The sequence below is a fragment of the Barbus barbus genome (genome assembly GCF_936440315.1).
Source record: "Barbus barbus genome assembly, chromosome: 36".
Taxonomy (NCBI): Eukaryota; Metazoa; Chordata; class Actinopteri; order Cypriniformes; family Cyprinidae; genus Barbus; species Barbus barbus.
This window is the reverse complement of record NC_136714.1, coordinates 9,206,951-9,227,152: the sequence shown is the minus strand read 5'-3', so window position 1 is coordinate 9,227,152 and position 20,202 is coordinate 9,206,951. Positions and strand designations below refer to the sequence as shown.

Below are 20,202 nucleotides of genomic sequence, written 5' to 3'. Positions count from 1 at the left end.
TTTTAATATTATGGGAGGAGTAAAATTACCATATGTGGTTTCAACAACCAGATGCATTTACACTTGTCCGGTTTCGCCCAGACCACCTCCTGAAGTGGTTCGAGCGATTGGATTTATATCCGTCTCGAATGCGTTTCGGACGGCATTTACACTTGGTCTTTTCAGGATCAGATAGCTATCCGATCAGGAAAAAATGCATGAAGTGACCAGGTGTAAACAGCCCCAAAGTGCAAGTGCAGAAAAGCCGTGTCTATTTCGTGCACAACTTGAACAAACTTCAACAGGTAAAGCTGTCAGCTCTGTGGATACTGGCAATACCGTCAACAATTCTCATTTATAATCATTACTAATATGGCTTCTTCTTATCGAGATCTTAGTCTATATGCTGTGTTCTGTTAATGCATGGACTTCCTGTTATTTGAAGCGCACTTGCCATCCAGTAATCGCAAAAAGCTTTGTGCTGTCTTTTTAATAAACAAAGTATCAGCTTTAAAATGCTACGAAATTCAAATGATGCGGTTTGGGTGCTCTTTAATGCGGTAATATAAACATCAGTACCCCGCGTCCACACGGTCCGTGTATGCGTCCGGATCGCGCGAGCGGAGAGTATCGCACTTAATGCTCAGGCGCGATCTCTTTAGCACCTCAGTTAAAGCAGCAAGTGAACCCATTATATTATTATTTCGATTTACTACTATAGTATGAAATGAACATGATCAAAAGGTAGGCAATAAGAAAGCCTATAGTACAACTTACTGAAATGTTTTATGTAAAAGCTCATTCAGTGTTTCAAACTGAGGAAATGTATAAAGCTTGTAAACATTGCATTGTAATACATTTACCTCAGAATAACCACTCAGTGTCCATAAACTCATCAGTCAGCTAGAAAAATAACTATAAAGAGGAGTGTTTTGCTATATTTATGCGCTGTTGCATATTAATATTTTTACTTATTCTGTTGTACATGATTCAACTCCTCCTATAAAATTGCATTTTACTAATGAAGAAAAACAGACTGAATGTGTGAAAGACGTGACAACATTTATAGGATGCACTGCACTCCGTTGTCAAGTGATGCTTATGGTCCATGATATTGGTACAGATTCTGTGTAACGAACAATTCTTTGTGACTGTATATTTCAAGTTGTAAAAGACATTTAATTCACACTTTTAAGTGAACCTTAGTCCCCCGGTCGACCTGATCATCTACAAGATGGATTAAAATGCTGATAAAGCCTAGAAAAGATAAGACATAAACACATGACAAAATGATTGAAATGTTAAAATAGGGGGGAAAAATAAAATGATAAACCACTTTTATTCTGTGGCACCTAAAAAAATTATTTGGCGCCTAAGTTTTTCTTTTATAGGAGCCAATGGCTCCTTACTCAATTTTTTTGTCTGGAGCCCTGATATAGTATTTCAGATAGCCAACTTAGGTTGCAACCTTATCATTAGCCCCTAACTTAAGCCAGGTGCTCTGCCCTGAGTTCTGGCTACTACTCCAATTCTGAGCTACCCTGATTAACGACACGTTATGGAGGTTGTCGTGTGCGCAGCAGTCATTCAAGTCAGCTGGATGTAGCCCTACTTTTAAAGCGTTTTTGATGTGTTGATGTGGGTAGATGTGACTGTTTAGACAACAGCTGATGCGAGAGTAATACGGTGTAACAAAGCAATTTGACGTCTTGTTGCATTGGATGCGCCGCATTACTTGTCTATTTAGAATCTGGTGAACGTGCAAGGCTAATGCGTTCACAGTGTCAGCGTCGCCCATTCTGCACCCCCCCCCCCCCCCCACCCAACACTGTCACCTTTTTTTCTCTGAGTTTGCAGGTCTGTAATCAGCATCTTGATATGCCACACCTGTGAGGTGGATGGATTATCTTGGCAAAGTGCTCACTAACACAGATTTAGACAGATTTGTGAACAATATTTGAGAGAAATAGGCCTTTTGTGTACATAGAAAAAGTCTTAGATCTTTGAGTTCAACTCATGAAAAATGGGGGCAAAAACAAGTGTTGCGTTTATAAATTTGTTCAGTGTAGTTTAAGATTACTTCCGATATATACCAAGATATTATCGTTAAAAAATGTGATCACAAAAATTTCACAGGTGTGGGGGAGTTGGCAGTCAAAAATAGTGGTTAAAAACATTTTTATAAATCATAAATTCAGATGTGTGAAAAGTACTGATATTAAAAGTTGATTGTACTTGATTGTATGTTTTTTTTCATATCATAATTTTTATGGAATTACATTGAATCCAATGGCGCTTTCCACTGCATGGTACAGCACGGTACGGTTCAGTACGGCTCACTTTTGGGGTTTTTCCACTGGGTACAGTACCTAGTACTTTTTTTAGTACCACCTCGGCCGAGGTTCCAAGCGAGCCTTATCTTTACCAAAACATGACGTGTAAACTCTGCTGATCACTGATTGGCCGGAGAAAATCGTCACTGCCTGCGTCATTGAACTTGCGGCACGAGACCCAACAGACCCGCTAGATTTAAATCAGCGCAGCCAGTGAAGGACCGAACACAACTGTTTTGAATGAGCGCACCTTTCTTTTAATGACCAAATAATGGCTGTTTCATTGTCTGTTGAGAAAGTACAGATGTTCCTCTCGTTGATAGCCGAGGAGCGGATCCAGCGAGAGCTTAATGGAGCGATGCAGAATTAAAGTTTTTCAGGACTCACGGCAGTAGAGGCTGCGCTGCTATAATGACACGTGAATAATCCCGTCCACTCTAAAGCGGTACTAAACTGCTGTAAGGGTATTACATATAATATTAATACGTAATTTAAAGAAATAGTTTAATTTAGCTCAAAGGGAATCATTTATGATTTTATAGGGATTTGAACAGAATCAGTGTTACGGCGATTCACTGAACGAGCCGTATGACAAACTCTGCACTGGATATTAAAATCCCAAATATAGTGAAAACACTATTAAATAGCACAGTAACGAAATCGACAGATTAAGGCATTAACTTGTGAGCAGAAAACACTAGATACTTCTCTTTTTAAAATATAAATCAGATTTTATTTATATAAACCTAAGACATAAACTAATCTAACACATGAACACAAGCATTCACACATTCACACGTTGCAGAAAGAGAGAAAGTAAGGAAAGGATGAGTTTAAGAGAATGGAAATGTGAAATCCCAAGTTCACAGCAATATGTTCAATTGCATAGACCTGAACAACCATCAATCACTTATTTAACCCTCGCTTTGAGTTTCTCAATGAGGCTAAAATTTATATTAACTGCACCTGATTCAGTTAGAATTTGGAGATGTAGCTTGCGTGCTTTGCCTTGTAACGGGGTTGTGTCCTCGTTGCAGACGGGGTTCCCCGAAGTGTCTGATTGGCTGGAAGTTCAGTCTTTGAAGTGACGTCTTTGGACGTTGGCTTGCTGGACGTTTGAAGGAGTGCAGTCGAAGCTGGACTTTGTATCAAACTTACATTAACACACGAAACTCCACGGAAAGAAAAGAAACTAAAGTAAAAGAATAAAAATAAAATGATGTAACGAGACTAAGTTGTTTTCCTTCTCATTAGTCATTATGGCACGTGGGCCAGAGCACGCTCAAAGGGCAGCACTCGGTGAGAGGGACGAGAGATAGAGAGAACAAAAGAGAAGAATACAAAGAGCGAACAAAAAGAGAAAGAATGGAGGAGGGACAACAGTTTTAAACTCACTTCTGGACACATCCCATCTGGATGTCTTGACCAATTAGATACTGTATCATCTTAGCTAGGGGTGTTCTTCACATCATAAATCAGCTTGTTATCAGTCACATGGTCCAAACTTTACAGGCTTTGGCAAAGTACACCTTTTTGAACATGATTTCATAATAACAAGACTGATGCATTTGACAAAGAATTGATTGGAAGAAACACTTAAAGCATGGATTTTCAAGCTCATACATACTAAATATGCAATATTTATCTTTAAGGTATTTATCTCTGAGCTATTCAATAATGATTAAAAAGACATACATATTATTTGATTAAAACATGATATGTGGTTTACAACATATGAGGTTCTGCATAAAAATGTCCTTTTAGGATGATTTCATGTGCATATGAAAAATAAAGTCTTTGTATAGTTCTAAGGAGAACGAAGGCATGTTCTTTAGACAAAGGAATGTTGGTTTGGACTGTCTTCTATGTGGGGGAGAAGTCAGTCTAAGGCAGCTTGTGAATACAATCGTGGAACACGTGATGGCCATCTCTTTGACCATCAGTCTTGATTATTTGCAACAAATTTGACAGTCTCCTTCTTGAATTGGAATTATCAATAAGTGTTCGTTTGTCTCAAGGTTGTAAGCTGTTTGGTGAAAGAGGCTTGCTAAGTTAGGAGGCAGGAATCCGATTTATGGCGTTGTCCTGTTACAGCTTTGAGGCCTCTCTGCATTCCAGCTCCTCAGGTTTCAGTGTTCTGATGCATCTTAAAATGGTCTGATTCAGTCTCTGATATCCTACACTGCAGTGGAAACACAACCCGAACTGAACTGAGCCGTGTCGTGCTGTTCTGAGCCGTGCCGAGTCGTACCACGCAGTGGAAAAGCGCCACAATAAAGGTCAATTTGACCCGGACCATACAGGAAGTCACCTGTTTTTGAACAATACATGAGGATTGAGCTCAGTGTGCTCTCTTTAACTATTTCACATTGAACATCTATGTAATTACTTCATAAACAGACTTTAAATATTTATTGATGGTTGTCAAGTTAATCTTTATAAAATAATTAACTTATTTTCACAGCTTTAAGATGACAAAATCTAGACATAACTATAGTTTATGCCCAAAGATGAAAGAGGCATATCATCCATTCAAAGAAGGAGCCATCAGAAACCTGTCTAAAGGCTGGAATACACTACATGACTTTTAAAATGTGAACAGATTTTTAAAACGCCAGGCGTCATACACTTACCAACTTTGTAAATAGTCACGAAGGAAAACTGAAAAAAATCATACACTACCAGATTTTAAATTCATAAATAAGTTGACATCCATTTAATAAGAGGCTTCATACTGAGGCTAGTTTCTGTGTTCATCCCCATGAATGATATGCTTTATTGGTTTGTTTTATTTGATTTTTGAATATGTGCTACTATATGATTTTAACAATTTCTTGTACTGAAACCAATATCTTGTGCGCTAAAAATGTCTCAATGTAGATGTTTGGTATGTACGTTTACCCTAAAGGTCTCTGCACACTGAGTCTGAAATCCGTAGCATGCATTTTAATAGGAAATGTTTCGTGAGCTTGGGTAATTGAGAACAGATTATTTTCTTTTTTGTATCCTTTTAATATTAACCCTAGTAAAACTACTTAACATGTCCTCTCTTAGCTTATGGATTTTTGACCTTTTTAAGTATTTTGTTTTCAGATCATTAGCTTAATTCATCAATGATGCGTTTGGTTTGTAGGTCTGAGCCAGCAGAGAATGTGTCAAACATCCTGGAGCAGAATCGCTGTCTGCAAGATGTAAACAGCAAGCTGAGCCGAGAGCTGAGTGAGGCTGTTGGACAGACGGCTCTAATGTTTGAAAGGATCATCATGGTAAGACTTTTTGGACATCTTCATCTGTGTAGTTCAGGGAAAGTTAGTTTATGTTATCCATGTTATTTGTTGCTGAAAATGACCAATGTTCTGCATGGTTTGCTGATGAAATAAAAAGGGTAAAAGGGCTAAATACAGTTTTATCACTGTTTATTTACCCACCATTGACATGTCGATTCTGGGTGTGATTATGTTTGGCAATATAGAAGCTTTGGCTGTTTTTGCTGAACCAATTTCTTTAAATGTATGGTTAAACAATTTTTCTTCTAATTTTGTGTATTAATATAATTGTTTGGTTGCTCTTTTAGATGGAGCAGACAAATGAGAAACTGCAAAGCAAACTGGAGGAGTTGAGGCAGCATGCAGCGTAAGTATCAATGTTTTACCAATCTGTGGACTAGTGAAATTCATGGATTTTGTTTAGGAATCTGAACAAAATCTCAGTAATGAAAGATTTGTCACTGTTTCAGGTGTAAGGTGGACCTACAGAAGATGGTGGAAACCCTGGAAGACCAGGAACTGAAGGAGAATATGGAGGTGATCCAGAGCCTTCAACATCTTATTCTAGAACTGCAGGTAATAGAACTTGGATTTCTGGGATTTGGTGAAGAATGTAATGTGTGTTTATTTATTTGAGATTAGAGATGGGACTTCTAGTTCAAATTATGTGCTTGTCCACATAATCAGTAGCTCCCCATAGTCAGTCATGTTTATCAGCCGAAATTAAAATGCTAAATTCATGTTCAGATTAAAATTTTTGGAGTGCAGAAATGAGTCAGAAAACCATTACTAATCAAAGAAAAGGAACCGAATAAAGGATAATCGAGGATGCAAGTACTTCAGCTGAAAAAACTTGAATTTCACTTTCACAGAAAAAATTACATAGTTCTTAAGTGTTGTTTTCCTCCACTCTACCCTTAAAGGGGTCATTTGATGCTTTTTTTAAAGATAATTATTTGGTGTAACAGAATATGTTGGCATGCTTTAATGTTCAAAAAACACATTCTTTTTCAAATACTGTACATTATTGTAGGTCCTCTATGCTCCTCTCAAACACGTCGTTTTCTACAAAGTCCCTCCTTCCGACAAGCGCAGTCTGCTCTGATTAGTTTTACCATCAGCCCGAATGGGGAACAGTCGCGTGACAGACACAGTGATGAAGCTCATAACATTATGTATTTGCACACAAGCCGTGATTAAGATAGCTGACTCCACTGTGATGTGACACTGTGATGTGACCCTGTCTCGCTCTCACACACACGACGCGCAAAACTCCCATTTGAACAGTCAATAGAAAATACTTAAACTAATAAAAAAACATGCTTACAGTCGCTTATTCAGAAGCGCCAGATTGTCCTGGCAAAGTCAGAATTACCTCTCCTAGGTTCACGAAACGGTCGTCGATAAAATGCATTGCTGTTCTGTTGCAAGTAATCTTAATGATTCCTAAATGCATCTACTTTCGGAAGGCCAAATAAAGTGCTTTTGCTCTCGCCTAGAAACGCACAGCGTCTCCCTGACATGGCTGCATCAACACTTACTGCGGTTACTGAAACCACGCCTTCCTTCTTTGCGTGAACATTGGGGTGGCATTACGCAAATATTTCCACATCGTGACGTAGACGCGGGGGCGTGTTTGAATGAGCCATTTTAGGGGCAGAGTCTTAATTTTGATAATATCTCTTTGGTTTTAAGATTTTAGTCTTTGCAACTTCAGGGATCTCATCTATGCACAATCAGCTTGTAACACTCCAATGCAGGGATGGGCAACTTTGAAACAGCGATTTATCATCAAAGGTTGAGGCTTAGACCTTCAAAATGATATATAGTTTGTCAAGATTAACGTTGTCCCATTTCATTTATTCTATTCGTAAACTATGACACGTGCAAACAAAGAGCGTTCAGTGCGTCGGCGTCCTGGTGCGGGTTAACCGGTTTTAACTAATGCAAAAAAGAAACATAATTTACTCGTCAGATTGATCCTCTCTTCTGGATGAAATGTTGTTCTTTTGAGGGAAATCCTGCATTTACTCAGTACGTCGTCTTCCAGAAACGAACAGTAGCCGCGATGAACCTCTTCACTCTTTGTTTTTGTTTGGCGTCTCCATGTGCGCATGGGTCACGTGGAAATTTACATGTGAACGGCGTGAGCCGCGAGGGGGTGGGATCTCATTAGAGATAATGAGTTAGACGGGAAAGACTGAACATCGTGTTGGTTTCATACGGATTACTGCATCACAGAATATACTTTTTCGATACTACATTTAAAAGACACTTCAAGCTTTCTATATATATATATATATATATATATATATATATATATATATATATATATATATATATGTATATGTATGTATGTCCTTTTAAAAAAAATTAGCATATTGTGATAAAGTTCATTATTTTCTGTAATGTACTGATAAACATTAGACTTTCATATATTTTAGATTCATTACAACACAACTGAAGTAGTTCAAGCCTTTTATTGTTTTAATATTGATGATTTTGGCATACAGCTCATGAAAACCCAAAATTCCTATCTCAAAAAATTAGCATATTTCATCCGACCAATAAAAGAAAAGTGTTTTTAATACAAAAAAAAGTCAACCTTCAAATAATTATGTTCAGTTATGCACTCAATACTTGGTCGGGAATCCTTTTGCAGAAATGACTGCTTCAATGCGGCGTGGCATGGAGGCAATCAGCCTGTGGCACTGCTGAGGTGTTATGGAGGCCCAGGATGCTTCGATAGCGGCCTTAAGCTCATCCAGAGTGTTGGGTCTTGCGTCTCTCAACTTTCTCTTCACAATATCCCACAGATTCTCTATGGGGTTCAGGTCAGGAGAGTTGGCAGGCCAATTGAGCACAGTAATACCATGGTCAGTAAACCATTTACCAGTGGTTTTGGCACTGTGAGCAGGTGCCAGGTCGTGCTGAAAAATGAAATCTTCATCTCCATAAAGCTTTTCAGCAGATGGAAGCATGAAGTGCTCCAAAATCTCCTGATAGCTAGCTGCATTGACCCTGCCCTTGATAAAACACAGTGGACCAACACCAGCATCACTGACTGTGGGTACTTGACACTGGACTTCAGGCATTTTGGCATTTCCCTCTCCCCAGTCTTCCTCCAGACTCTGGCACCTTGATTTCCGAATGACATGCAAAATTTGCTTTCATCTGAAAAAAGTACTTTGGACCACTGAGCAACAGTCCAGTGCTGCTTCTCTGTAGCCCAGGTCAGGCGCTTCTGCCGCTGTTTCTGGTTCAAAAGTGGCTTGACCTGGGGAATGCGGCACCTGTAGCCCATTTCCTGCACACGCCTGTACACGGTGGCTCTGGATGTTTCTACTCCAGACTCAGTCCACTGCTTCCGCAGGTCCCCCAAGGTCTGGAATCGGTCCTTCTCCACAATCTTCCTCAGGGTCCGGTCACCTCTTCTCGTTGTGCTGCGTTTTCTGCCACACTTTTTCCTTCCCACAGACTTCCCACTGAGGTGCCTTGATACAGCACTCTGGGAACAGCCTATTCGGTCAGAAATTTCTTTCTGTGTCTTACCCTCTTGCTTGAGGGTGTCAATGATGGCCTTCTGGACAGCAGTCAGGTCGGCAGTCTTACCCATGATTGCGGTTTTGAGTAATGAACCAGGCTGGGAGTTTTTAAAAGCCTCAGGAATCTTTTGCAGGTGTTTAGAGTTAATTAGTTGATTCAGATGATTAGGTTAATAGCTCGTTTAGAGAACCTTTTCATGATATGCTAATTTTGAGATTTTTGAGAATTGAGAATTTTGGGTTTTCATGAGCTGTATGCCAAAATCATCAATATTAAAACAATAAAAGGCTTGAACTACTTCAGTTGTGTTGTAATGAATCTAAAATATATGAAAGTCTAATGTTTATCAGTACATTACAGAAAATAATGAACTTTATCACAATATGCAAATTTTTTGAAAAGGACCTGTGTGTGTGTATATATATATATATATATATATATATATATATATATATATATATATATATATATATATATATATATATATAAATAAATATATATATAAATAAATATATATATATATATATATATATATATATATATATATATATATATATATATATATATATATATATATATATATATATATATATATATATATATATATATATATAAAACTCCCATATCCCACTCCCAAGTATTTGCTGAGTTAGTTCATTTTAGTGACGCGTTTCTAAATGCAGTTCACGGAGAAGACAGAGAGCACACCCTGTTTGATTTCTTTATTTTATAAAATTACAAAGTTGTGTTGTTATTATGAGTGTATACAAATAGAAGTAGATGTATTACTCTTATCTGTACAATTAAAACAGATTTCCAAACAGTCCAAACATATAGGTATCCCCTTGAATTTGTTCAAAGATAATACGTTAACCATCTTGACTGGAAAATACTGTCTTCATGGTCTGTTTTTCACTTATTATTTGCTAACGTTAGTGAAACACAGCGCTGAAATTAATATGGGGTGCTATTAACATCATAAACTGAAAGCAATCTCTACGTGACTGACTTTTCAAATGTTTTTAAAATTGATCATCCGAGTGTAATGTAATCCAGCGGGCCGTACTAAAAGACACTGGGGGCCGTATACGGCCCACGGGCCACCAGTTGCCCATCCCTGCTCCAAAGAGAAAGGAAAACTTGAAATCGCATTATATGACCCCTTTAACAGAATGACTTCAAAGTCTGTTGTACATTTAACACATTTCGATTTAAATGAGACAACCTCATTAATGGAGTTAGGCACTCAAATTACAAAGTCATTATCCAGAAGTTAAAACAATTATATTAATTTAGATATTTTTAAATGACAGAATTCCTGTTCTGAAAATGCATAATGATTGAAATCGCGCAAATGGCCTTGAGCTATTACCTAAATAAACTGCGAAAAGATTGTTTTCTAAAACCTCATGGACGGAATGATCCTGAGAGCGCTGTACGAGCTCCTGCCATCTGCAGGACAGTTCAAAGCGTTCAAATGATTCAAAGAGCCAGAATCATTTTCCCTCTATCTTTCTCTCCGCTTACTAGCTTGTACTTATTTGAACAATGACTGAGACTTGGTGTTACGAGCACTTCCTCTGTCTGATTGCCTCTTCAAGATCAATTGCTTTTTGTATTCCCCAATTGTAAGTCACTTTGGATAAAAGCGTCTGCCAAATGACTAAATGTAAATGTAAATCAGCGTTGAAACGTGTTCGTGCTTAAAGTGTGAACTAGGCTTTACTCGTCCCGGTGATTTTTAATTTTTTATGAATGACTGTGAGAATTTGAAACTGCTAGTGCTGCCATAAAACTCCAAACGGTTGTGATGTAATTATATAACAGGCTGTAGTCTAACGCGCTACATGTCTGCTGTTACAGTACTGTTTTTAGTTTCGATTCACTGTTACTGCTAGCTGCGCTTGGTTTGAGCCTTTTTAATTTGCATTTAGGAACGCAACATTCGCCATTAGAAACGTTTATAAATCTGTTGTTTACAAAGAAGTTTCAGTGTCACATAATCCTTCAGAAATCATTCTAATATGCTAATTTTCTACTGAAGAAACATTTCTTATTATTATCAATGTTAAAAACATTTTTACTGCTTAATATTTTTGTGGAAACGATGCGATTTAAAAGAGAGAAATTAATTTTATTCATGCATGAAAGCAATAAAAAAAGTGAGTGAAGACATTTAAAATGATTTCTATTTAATAAATGCATTAACAAATTTAATATATTTGATAAATGCTGTTCATTAAACTTTATATTTATCAAAAAATCCTGAAAAATAGTGTATCACCATTTCCACACAAAATATGAAGCAGCAAAATTGTAAATTTTTGGGACATATCCTAATGAAAATGATGAGTTAATAATATTCAGAAGGGGATCTATTACTTCTGGAAGCACCTCTTTTAGGAGCTTAGATGGAACAGGGTCTAAAATACAGGTTGTTGGTTTAGATGATTTAACAAGTTTATACAATTATTCATTTCCAATAGAAGAGAATGAGTGGAATTGTTCCTCAGGATCTGATGCAATACTGTGGCTTACAGCTGCATGGTTACAATTTTATCTCTAATAGTTTCGATCTTGGAAGTAAAGTAGTTCATAAAGTTATTACTGCTGTGCTGTTGGGAAATGATGATGCTTTATTTTTTGTCCATTTTGCCACTGTATTTAATAAATACCTGGGGTTATGTTTGTTTTCTTCTAAAAGAGACAAAGTAAGCAGATCTAGCAGTTTTTAATGCTTTTCTGTAGTATAGAGTACTTTCCCGCCAAGCAATACGAAATGCATCTAGTTTAGTTTTCCTCCAGCTGCGCTCCATTTTCCGGGCTGCTCTCTTTGGGGGCGCGAGTGTGCTCATTATACCACGGTGTTGGACTCTTTTCCTTTATCTTCCTTAAGCGTAAAGCAGCAACTGTATCTAAACTGCTAAAAAAGAGAGAGTCCGTAGTTTCTAGTTTCATTGTCTGTCATTTTGATGGACAGGATTGTAAAAATTCTAGGTGTGTAAGAAAATATTGATACACGCGAGTACCACAATATTTTGTTTGGCGATACTGTATCGATTCTCAAAAACGGAATATTGATATTTAAAAAAAAAAACACATTGACTGAAGCGTGCATGACGCTCGCGGTGATTTCAGTCTCACTAAATGAGGACATAAACACATGAACAAGTCACGTGCTGAGTCACTTCATGAGCATTTTACTGTTTGATTTGAGTAAAACTAGCGTCATATCATATACACAGAACTGTAAAGGTATTCACGGAAACCTGTCAAAATAAACGTTTGGTTTAACTTGAAGACACTGCGGCAGAAATATATTACTATTGTTCAACAGAATGTACATACTGCTACTTCTAGGCTATTATTCAAATTAAAACTATTTTTTTTTAAGTAATGATCACACAACATTTTTTCCATGTTTTAATTTTAATAGTGAACCCCCTTTGTTTGCCTAAATAAATAGTTTGATTTTCTATAATTTAAAGATAAATTAAATTAATGTCTTATGCCTTCATTTGAAAACCAGATACAGAACATTAGAATTTCTGAGGAAAAAACTTTTCATAAGGCTATTTTAAGAATAAATTTGAATAAACGAAGTTGTTTTTATGCATTCAAATAATTAGACATACTACAACACAGAATTTAATAACAATAAAACATATGGGGAAAGAAAATAAAACACCCACTTATGAAAGTGGATAAAGATTTAAAATTTCTTGAAGTCTTTAACAAGCTAGAATAAATGAATATAAATGATGATGCTGTCTGAGCTATGCGTTTTAAAACGAACACCCACTAGTGTAAATGTAGCCTAACAGATGTGTAAACTGAAAACTATTTGAACTTTAACTATTTGCACTGATTTGTTGTTTTGGATATATTTTGTTCACTTGTGCAGTGGCTCAGGAAGGCTTTGAGTCTGTATAAATGTCAACAAGCTGAAAAAATAAAACCAAAGTTTTTTGAGAATGTAATCATGTTAGAACCGATTTCATAAAATTGGTATCGAAAAAAGTATCGTTCCGGAACCGGTATCAAATTCAAGGTATCTGTATCGGAATCGATATTGGAAAATTTTGAACGATACCCAGCCCTAGCCAGTTATGGAGGATGAAAAAATAGTTCTAGCTCCCATTTCGGTGTTCAAAGCTGAAGTGTGGCGTCATTTGGGTTTTGTGGTAACGTCCGTCCTGGGACCGCGGCGTGAGTGCCACGTCGGTTTTGCCGCTTGCCGCGTCCCGTGAAGAGCCTTCGCACGGGGCGTGGTGGGTGGTAGGGTTGCCGCGCAGCTGCAGCTTTATCTCGTGTTGGGGTTGTTTTATGCAATTGGGGCGGTGCTCGCGTTGCGGTCTCTGCGATTCCACGTCGAACATAAATACAAATTTTAATTTTTATCAGAGGTTTGCACATGGTGGTGTGCTCTTAATGACAGCTTTCCTAAAATATATATCCTATTCCTAAAATAAGATATATCCCTATATCTTGCTTTGCTTACAGTATCGCGATGTATCGCAACACATCATATCACAACCCCTTGTATCGTGATATGTATCGTATCGCCAGATTCTTGACAATACACAGCTCTGAAAAATTCCATCATAATCTATTAACCGTCATTTTAATTTTCTTATTAATTACATGGCTTGAATTTCGGCGCGGGATTGCGGGGATCGCGCATAATTTAAACCATTCCTGCAAGTTTAACTTTTATAATGCGAGAAATTCCCGCACAAATATATTTGATTCATCTCAGATTAAATACATCTACAGACGCGAAAAAAAAAAAAATCACTGGTTCAAACAGCCTGTCTTTTTTAAAACAGCGCTGCACCGGCCTTCTCTGTCGTTGAGTCCTGTAGCAGAGCATCGGCGTGTTCTCCGTGGCCCGCATCGCACTGATTCACACAAGGCTGTGTAATGTGCTCTAATATTCTGAGTCATAATGAGTTGCTTGTGAAGATGTTATCGGATTCCAAATTATATTATTTTAATCCCGAAATTCAAACATCAAATGCTGTTTTGCTGTTTTTGCTCTTTACGTTGATAGTGCCATGCTCTGCTGTTTGAGCTATTGTTTGAGAGCCCTGTCAGAATGACGTAGTTCTGTACAGGCAGCACCCACGATAGTTGATTGACAAGACAGTCTTACCTAGACCCGCCCTGAGAAAACTGAGTGAACTGTAAACAGTCCGACTGCCATTGTCAACTCTGGTGCAGGGGAAGACCAGATGTCTCAGATTAAGCGATTGAGATGCATTTGTTGTTGGATGTAATAATGAATATAGCAGTCGTCATTTACTTTCAACATCTGAGCCGCTGAAGACGCAGAGGATTAACGTTACTTTAGTTTTAGAAGGGAATGCGCCGATCCCCGATCTGCCTAAATGCGTCTGTTTTTTAATGAATCTTTGCAAATCACCTTTCCTAATAATGTGCTATTTAGCCAGTTTCGTGGCTAAAGTTTACAGTCTGCTCGTCACCCCACGGAAGAAAGGGGCGGGGTCAGCAGAGCTCATTAGCATTTAAAGCGTCATGGACTAAAAAACAGTTTGCTGAAAACAGAGCTGTTTTTGACAGGGTAAAAATGGTGTTTTTTTATACTACCATTGAGAAATTTTAACCAAAGTATGTTATAGACTTTTAATTAAGACCCTAAAGAATCATATCAACTTCCGATGACCCCTTTAATTGAAGGTGATGTTGAATGTCTGTCCTTGCTACTGCCATTTCTCACAAGTGCACCTTATTAAACCAGGAAAAATAATTAGAAAATATTTATTTTCACGACCAGCTTTACTCATTGAGAGATTTATTAGTGAAGGAATAATCTAAATGTTATTGCATTGCGAATAGTTTGTTTGGGTTGTGCATTATTTGAACTGCAAGCAATTATGTGGGTGCATTGCAGGAGATGCAGACTCCTCATAACTGAAAATGCTTTTATGATGCACAATTAATTTAAGTAGTCAGTTATGTCTAAGATGGATCATATGGATTAAGAAACATGAATGGTGTCATGTATAACAAATCCGTTTCAAAATTAAATGAATTGCTAATTACACCCACTAGTAAAAAAAAAAAAAAAAAAAATTATATCTGGTCTCTGAATAATTTTTGGTTTGACTGTATATCCTTCGGTTATTTTTCACACTTAATTATGCCCATTAAAATGTAATTTACAATTTTTTGTTACTTTCACTGTTAATTTTTTATTTATTTATTTGCTCTATGGTACATCATCTTAAATAGCATTAGAGCTGCTCCATTGCAGCGGCTCAGTGCTGTAAACACGCTTTTTGCTGTAATTATGCAGGGAACCACTCGTTATAAATCAATCATTTTCAGATATAGAATTCTTTTTTTTTTTTTCATCTGAAACATTTAGATTTCAAAGCCATATAATTGCAGAAACACGCATGAAGCAAGGAAAACACGCACAGCGCGCGCACTTATGTGTACCGGAGCAGATCAAAGGGACAAGTACAGAACAGCCTAGCGCATTTCACACAGGCTGATAGTTTCACTTGTGTTTCACTCGTGTTCAATGCTTAAGGTTAAAAATAAGTGATGTTTAAAGTGAATGAATGCCCCTATATGTTGTCATATATTTACGATTTAGTTTTAATTCAAATGATGCGTGCTGAGCGAACATCAATAAAGATCACACCACAGAAGTGCGCGCGCGCTCTCTCTATCTCTCTCTCCCTACTGTTAAGTAACTTGTGCATTGTTTTACTTACTCGTTTTTGACATTTCCGACCGAAGTACAAACTTTCCAGTGATATCTGTGAGAAGGGGATATTCACTCGACAAGCTCGCGCATCTGCGCCGCCGCTCGCTGGATCCACTCAGAGTGTTTTGCTTATCAGCTTGCTCACATCAGCTATACAGGCATTAATACTGAATGTTTAACATTATATTCATTGCATGTACATTTTTAGACATCCTTAATCTCTAATAACTACATTCTGCTGTCTGTTTTTCTGTTGTTGGCGTTTCTTTGTCTGAATATGGCACTGATCACATGCGTGGTATCGGCGTTTAGTATCGGGGCATTTTAACGAATACGAGTACATGAGCTCAGTATCGACCCGATACCAGTATCGGTATCGGTGCATCCCTACTAATTACAATACTCTTGACATTGAAAAATGCAAAGCCTGTGCCACTTTTGGAAATGATGAAAAATTATTTGGAATTGTTTAAACTGATTACACGTTTTTAGAACTTTTGTTGTTTTGCTGGCTGGGCTGTTTACCTGATCTTAATTATATAATGACATTATGTTGCTGTCTTGCCACCAGCCAATCACCACATTGCTGATCATTGTTTCGAGTATCAATATATCTGCCCTTTTCAATGAACATGTCAACACAGCAGTTTCGGACTACTTAATACAGATATTTTTATTAAATCTGCTAACTTGTTTGAAGAACCAAATTAGTCAGAGATCAGTTATCAGGATTACAAGATCAGACATCTTCCGCAGTACGAAGAACAGGCCGCTGAATGCGTTATGATCATTTGGAATTTCATTGTCATTAATTTGCAGCGATTTTTTTTTTTTTTCAATTGTGCAATTAAATCAAATGACAAATAAATCAAATGTCCAACAGAATGAGAGTGCGGGGATTGCTGCCACCATTGATGCGATGACTTCAGGCAATACTTCAGCTCTGGAGGTACATACAGGATGTTCTGCGACTAGCCCGCCAGTGGTATGTATTTCATAAGTGGTATGTAAGTTACAAAATTTTTATATAAATATTTTTTTGTCATTCTCATATTATAGGAGTAGAATAAAGTATCACACATTATTTCCTGTCAATCTAAACCTGTATGTTTTTTTTTTTTTTTTTTTTTTTTTCCTTCTGTGGATCTCAAAGTAGTTGTTTCACATAATATTCAGCCTGTCTTTTTTCCATGTAATGAAAGTGAACGTAGTTGAGCTTTACTGACTGACTTCACTGATAAAATACCATACTTGTGTGCAGTGTTCAAAGACCAAGAATATGTCAGGGCATTTTTTATGTTGAATCTTAAGTTTTTACACTAGATTGTTGTTCACTCAACCGTAATGATTTAGGAAATCAGTGCTGATCCTCAAGCCAAAGACTCTCCTGAAGCCTACACAGCCCAGCATGCACTGCGACAGGCTCAGATGTCAAAGGAACTGATTGAGCTCAATAAAGTCTTGGCGCTAAAAGAAGCTTTTGTCAAGAAGATGTGTCAGAATGATAGTCATTTGGAGCCCATGCAAACAGAATATCAGGTAAGGCTGAAAACCAAATCATAAAGATGATATTGGTCAATGCCATGTAAGTGGTGTTGAAATGTTTGTTTCACTTCTCCAGGAGAATGTTCAAAGCCTGCAGGCTTCGGTTGGCGCTCTGCAGAAAGAGAAGGAAGGTCTCATCCAGGCCCTGCAGTCTGCTAAGAAGGACACCAATCAAGCCAAGTAACTCGATATCTGTGCCCGTTCTCTCCAATCTTGAACTGCCATGTTTACTGCTGCAACACAATGACATGTTAATGATAGTTTAATGTTTCCATTGTCTTTTATTGTCTTATTTTGTCTTGTACTCTAGACTGAGTGAACAACGCAGGAAGAGACTTCAGGAGCTGGAAGGACAAATCACTGAGTTAAAGAAGAAACTTCAAGATCAATCTAAGCTGCTTAAGCTCAAAGAGTCGTCTGTGCGCAATGTAGCTAAACTCAACCAGGAGATTCAGGTTTGTTTTTATAAACCTCATATGTTTAATCTGTTGATTTGGGATGAGGTGTATTACCAAAATAAAACAAAAAGGTCACTGTTCAAGGCAAATGTGTCTTGCAGCTAACATGGATATAGACAATGTTTCATTGAAATTAAAGCTACATATATCTTAGTGCCACTACTCATATTAATGGTGTTTTAGCTGGATCCTTTCTGTGGTGCGCCTTTTAAAAAAAAAAAAAACAAGTTATCAGTTAATCAGTGTTTCTTAAAACAAATGATCAGTCAAAATAAATTTAAAGCAAAACCACTTGCAAATAAATGGATAATTTGTGGAAATATGGAGTTGTATTCATACGGTGTGCTGGTTGATCTGTGCAGGCTATGAAGTCCCAGCGGGTGCAGCTCATGAGACAGATGAAAGAAGACTCTGAGAAGTTTCGTTTGTGGAAGCAAAAGAAAGATAAAGAAGTCCTGCAGCTCAAAGAGAAAGTGAGTGTCAGTCTTAATCTTAATGTCTGTGACCCATTTATATATTTTCGTAATCATTTATTACGATTTTAAGGAATTTAAGTGTGTTTGGGCATATTTCAGGATCGTAAACGACAGTATGAGATGCTAAAACTGGAGAGGGACTTCCAGAAACAGGCCAGTGTACTCCGCCGCAAGACAGAGGAGGTGAGCTATTTGCCCAAAAGTTTTACAACTTTTGAAGTAAATTGCAATTGCAGTTTTGTTGTTGTATATCCTATCGTCTTGCTCAGATGATAATGATCTACTGGCCTTGTCGGGCCTGTGATTAAATTTTTCAGGTTTGTAGGCGTTCAGGTATGGAAATTAAATAATCAAATGTAAAATAACTTTACATAGTCTTCGCTAGCTGTTTACATACAGCCAAATAAACCATTAGTTAACAAATTGATGGCTTACATCAGATTAAAAAGCCTTTGTCTAACACCTTAATCCGATTGAACTCTATCTGAAAGAAATTTAGATTGGATTAGAAGGGGTGATGTAGACCTTCCGATCGAGAGGACACTTGATCGGATTGAAAACCGAAACTGGAAAGTACTGTGCGTGTGCAATGACGTAGAAATGGCGTAATGGTGGATGATGCATGGAACGAGCTGTTGTTTTTGCAAAATGAAGTGTCATAAATGACTGTCATGTTATTCTAAAATTCTCCTTCCATTCGTCATCTGTGAAGTGGAGCAGAACATCCCATCAGTCCTCACTTATCCACAGAAGGCATTCACATGCTCATCTCCTAATAAGGACCTGAAATAGATAAATGGTCTGCTCTTTAAAACAAAGAAAAGAAGCAATAGTAAGAGAATACTATGCGCACATAGCGGGAAAATATGTATTCGTGCAGTGTGTGCATGTCAAAAGATCAAATTCGAAATTAAAGTTTGTGACCGTGCACAAACCAGATCACTTTATTTAGCTTCATCTAAACACTACATTCAGATTTATCAATCAGAAAGATTTCATTCCGATTGAAACAAAAGGCATCCATGTTAACGTTGCTACTGTATAAATATAGATTAATCCTTGTTAAAGTAAAGGCTACGTCCACACGAAGCCAGACCTTTCCCTATCCAATCTTTTTTTTCCCCCTCGTCTCAAGAAATATCTGCGTCGATGTAGTATACATGCCAGACCAGCATGTGGCACTGTAATTCTGCCACAGACATACACTAAAAACGGAGAAGACTTGTGCTGCGTCCCAGTGTGCCTACTTATACTACACCCTTAAAGTATGTACTCTTTTGAAGAAAAAGTACACACTTTTGAGTGTGTAGTAGAAAAGTAGGCAAGCTTTGGGACATACTATAACGTCACACAACTGTCTTTACTCTGTCGCATAGTTACATGCACACTCACTGTAAACTGGCCTGTCAATCATCTTGTCATGAATTCGAGCACACATGTTTGTAGTTTTTTAAAGCGTTTTATTCGTGTTTGAAGTTTCTGACCGAATCTTTCGCCAAAGTGCAATGGATTGTGGGCAATATTAGCCATTAGAGTGTGCACGGATCCACACTTCAAAAATCGACCTGAAATAGTAAACATTCAGGGTACTTTTGGCATACTCTTTTCAGCATACTATGCTTTGGGACAGACTTATTGTAATCTCACATACTATTTAGGATGGATAGTATGAACATTGGGACGCAGGGTGAGACTATGCGCATAAAACTTGCGCGCAGTATACAAGCAAACATGGAATAATTCATTTATTAATCTGTGTTAATGTTAGTTAATAAAGACAATCGTTCAGTGTTTGTTCATGTTTTTGTTGCTGTTACGTGACGTAGCGGTGTCTTGACTAGGGGTGAGATGTGAGCTGAT

At 37.5% G+C, this 20,202-nt stretch overlaps 1 protein-coding gene across 1 annotated transcript in view; it reads left to right on the top strand.

Moving 5' to 3' along the window:
- LOC306855584 (chromosome-associated kinesin KIF4-like) overlaps positions 1-20,202 on the top strand; it is a 119,646-nt gene that overhangs the window by 49,858 nt on the left and 49,586 nt on the right. The window contains exons 11-19 of the mRNA XM_079394348.1: positions 5,446-5,578; positions 5,887-5,945; positions 6,049-6,154; positions 16,747-16,848; positions 17,217-17,402; positions 17,485-17,588; positions 17,719-17,863; positions 18,229-18,339; positions 18,442-18,525. Coding sequence (XP_079250474.1) covers positions 5,446-5,578; positions 5,887-5,945; positions 6,049-6,154; positions 16,747-16,848; positions 17,217-17,402; positions 17,485-17,588; positions 17,719-17,863; positions 18,229-18,339; positions 18,442-18,525 — 1,030 coding nt within the window. The remainder of the gene's footprint in view (positions 1-5,445; positions 5,579-5,886; positions 5,946-6,048; positions 6,155-16,746; positions 16,849-17,216; positions 17,403-17,484; positions 17,589-17,718; positions 17,864-18,228; positions 18,340-18,441; positions 18,526-20,202) is intronic.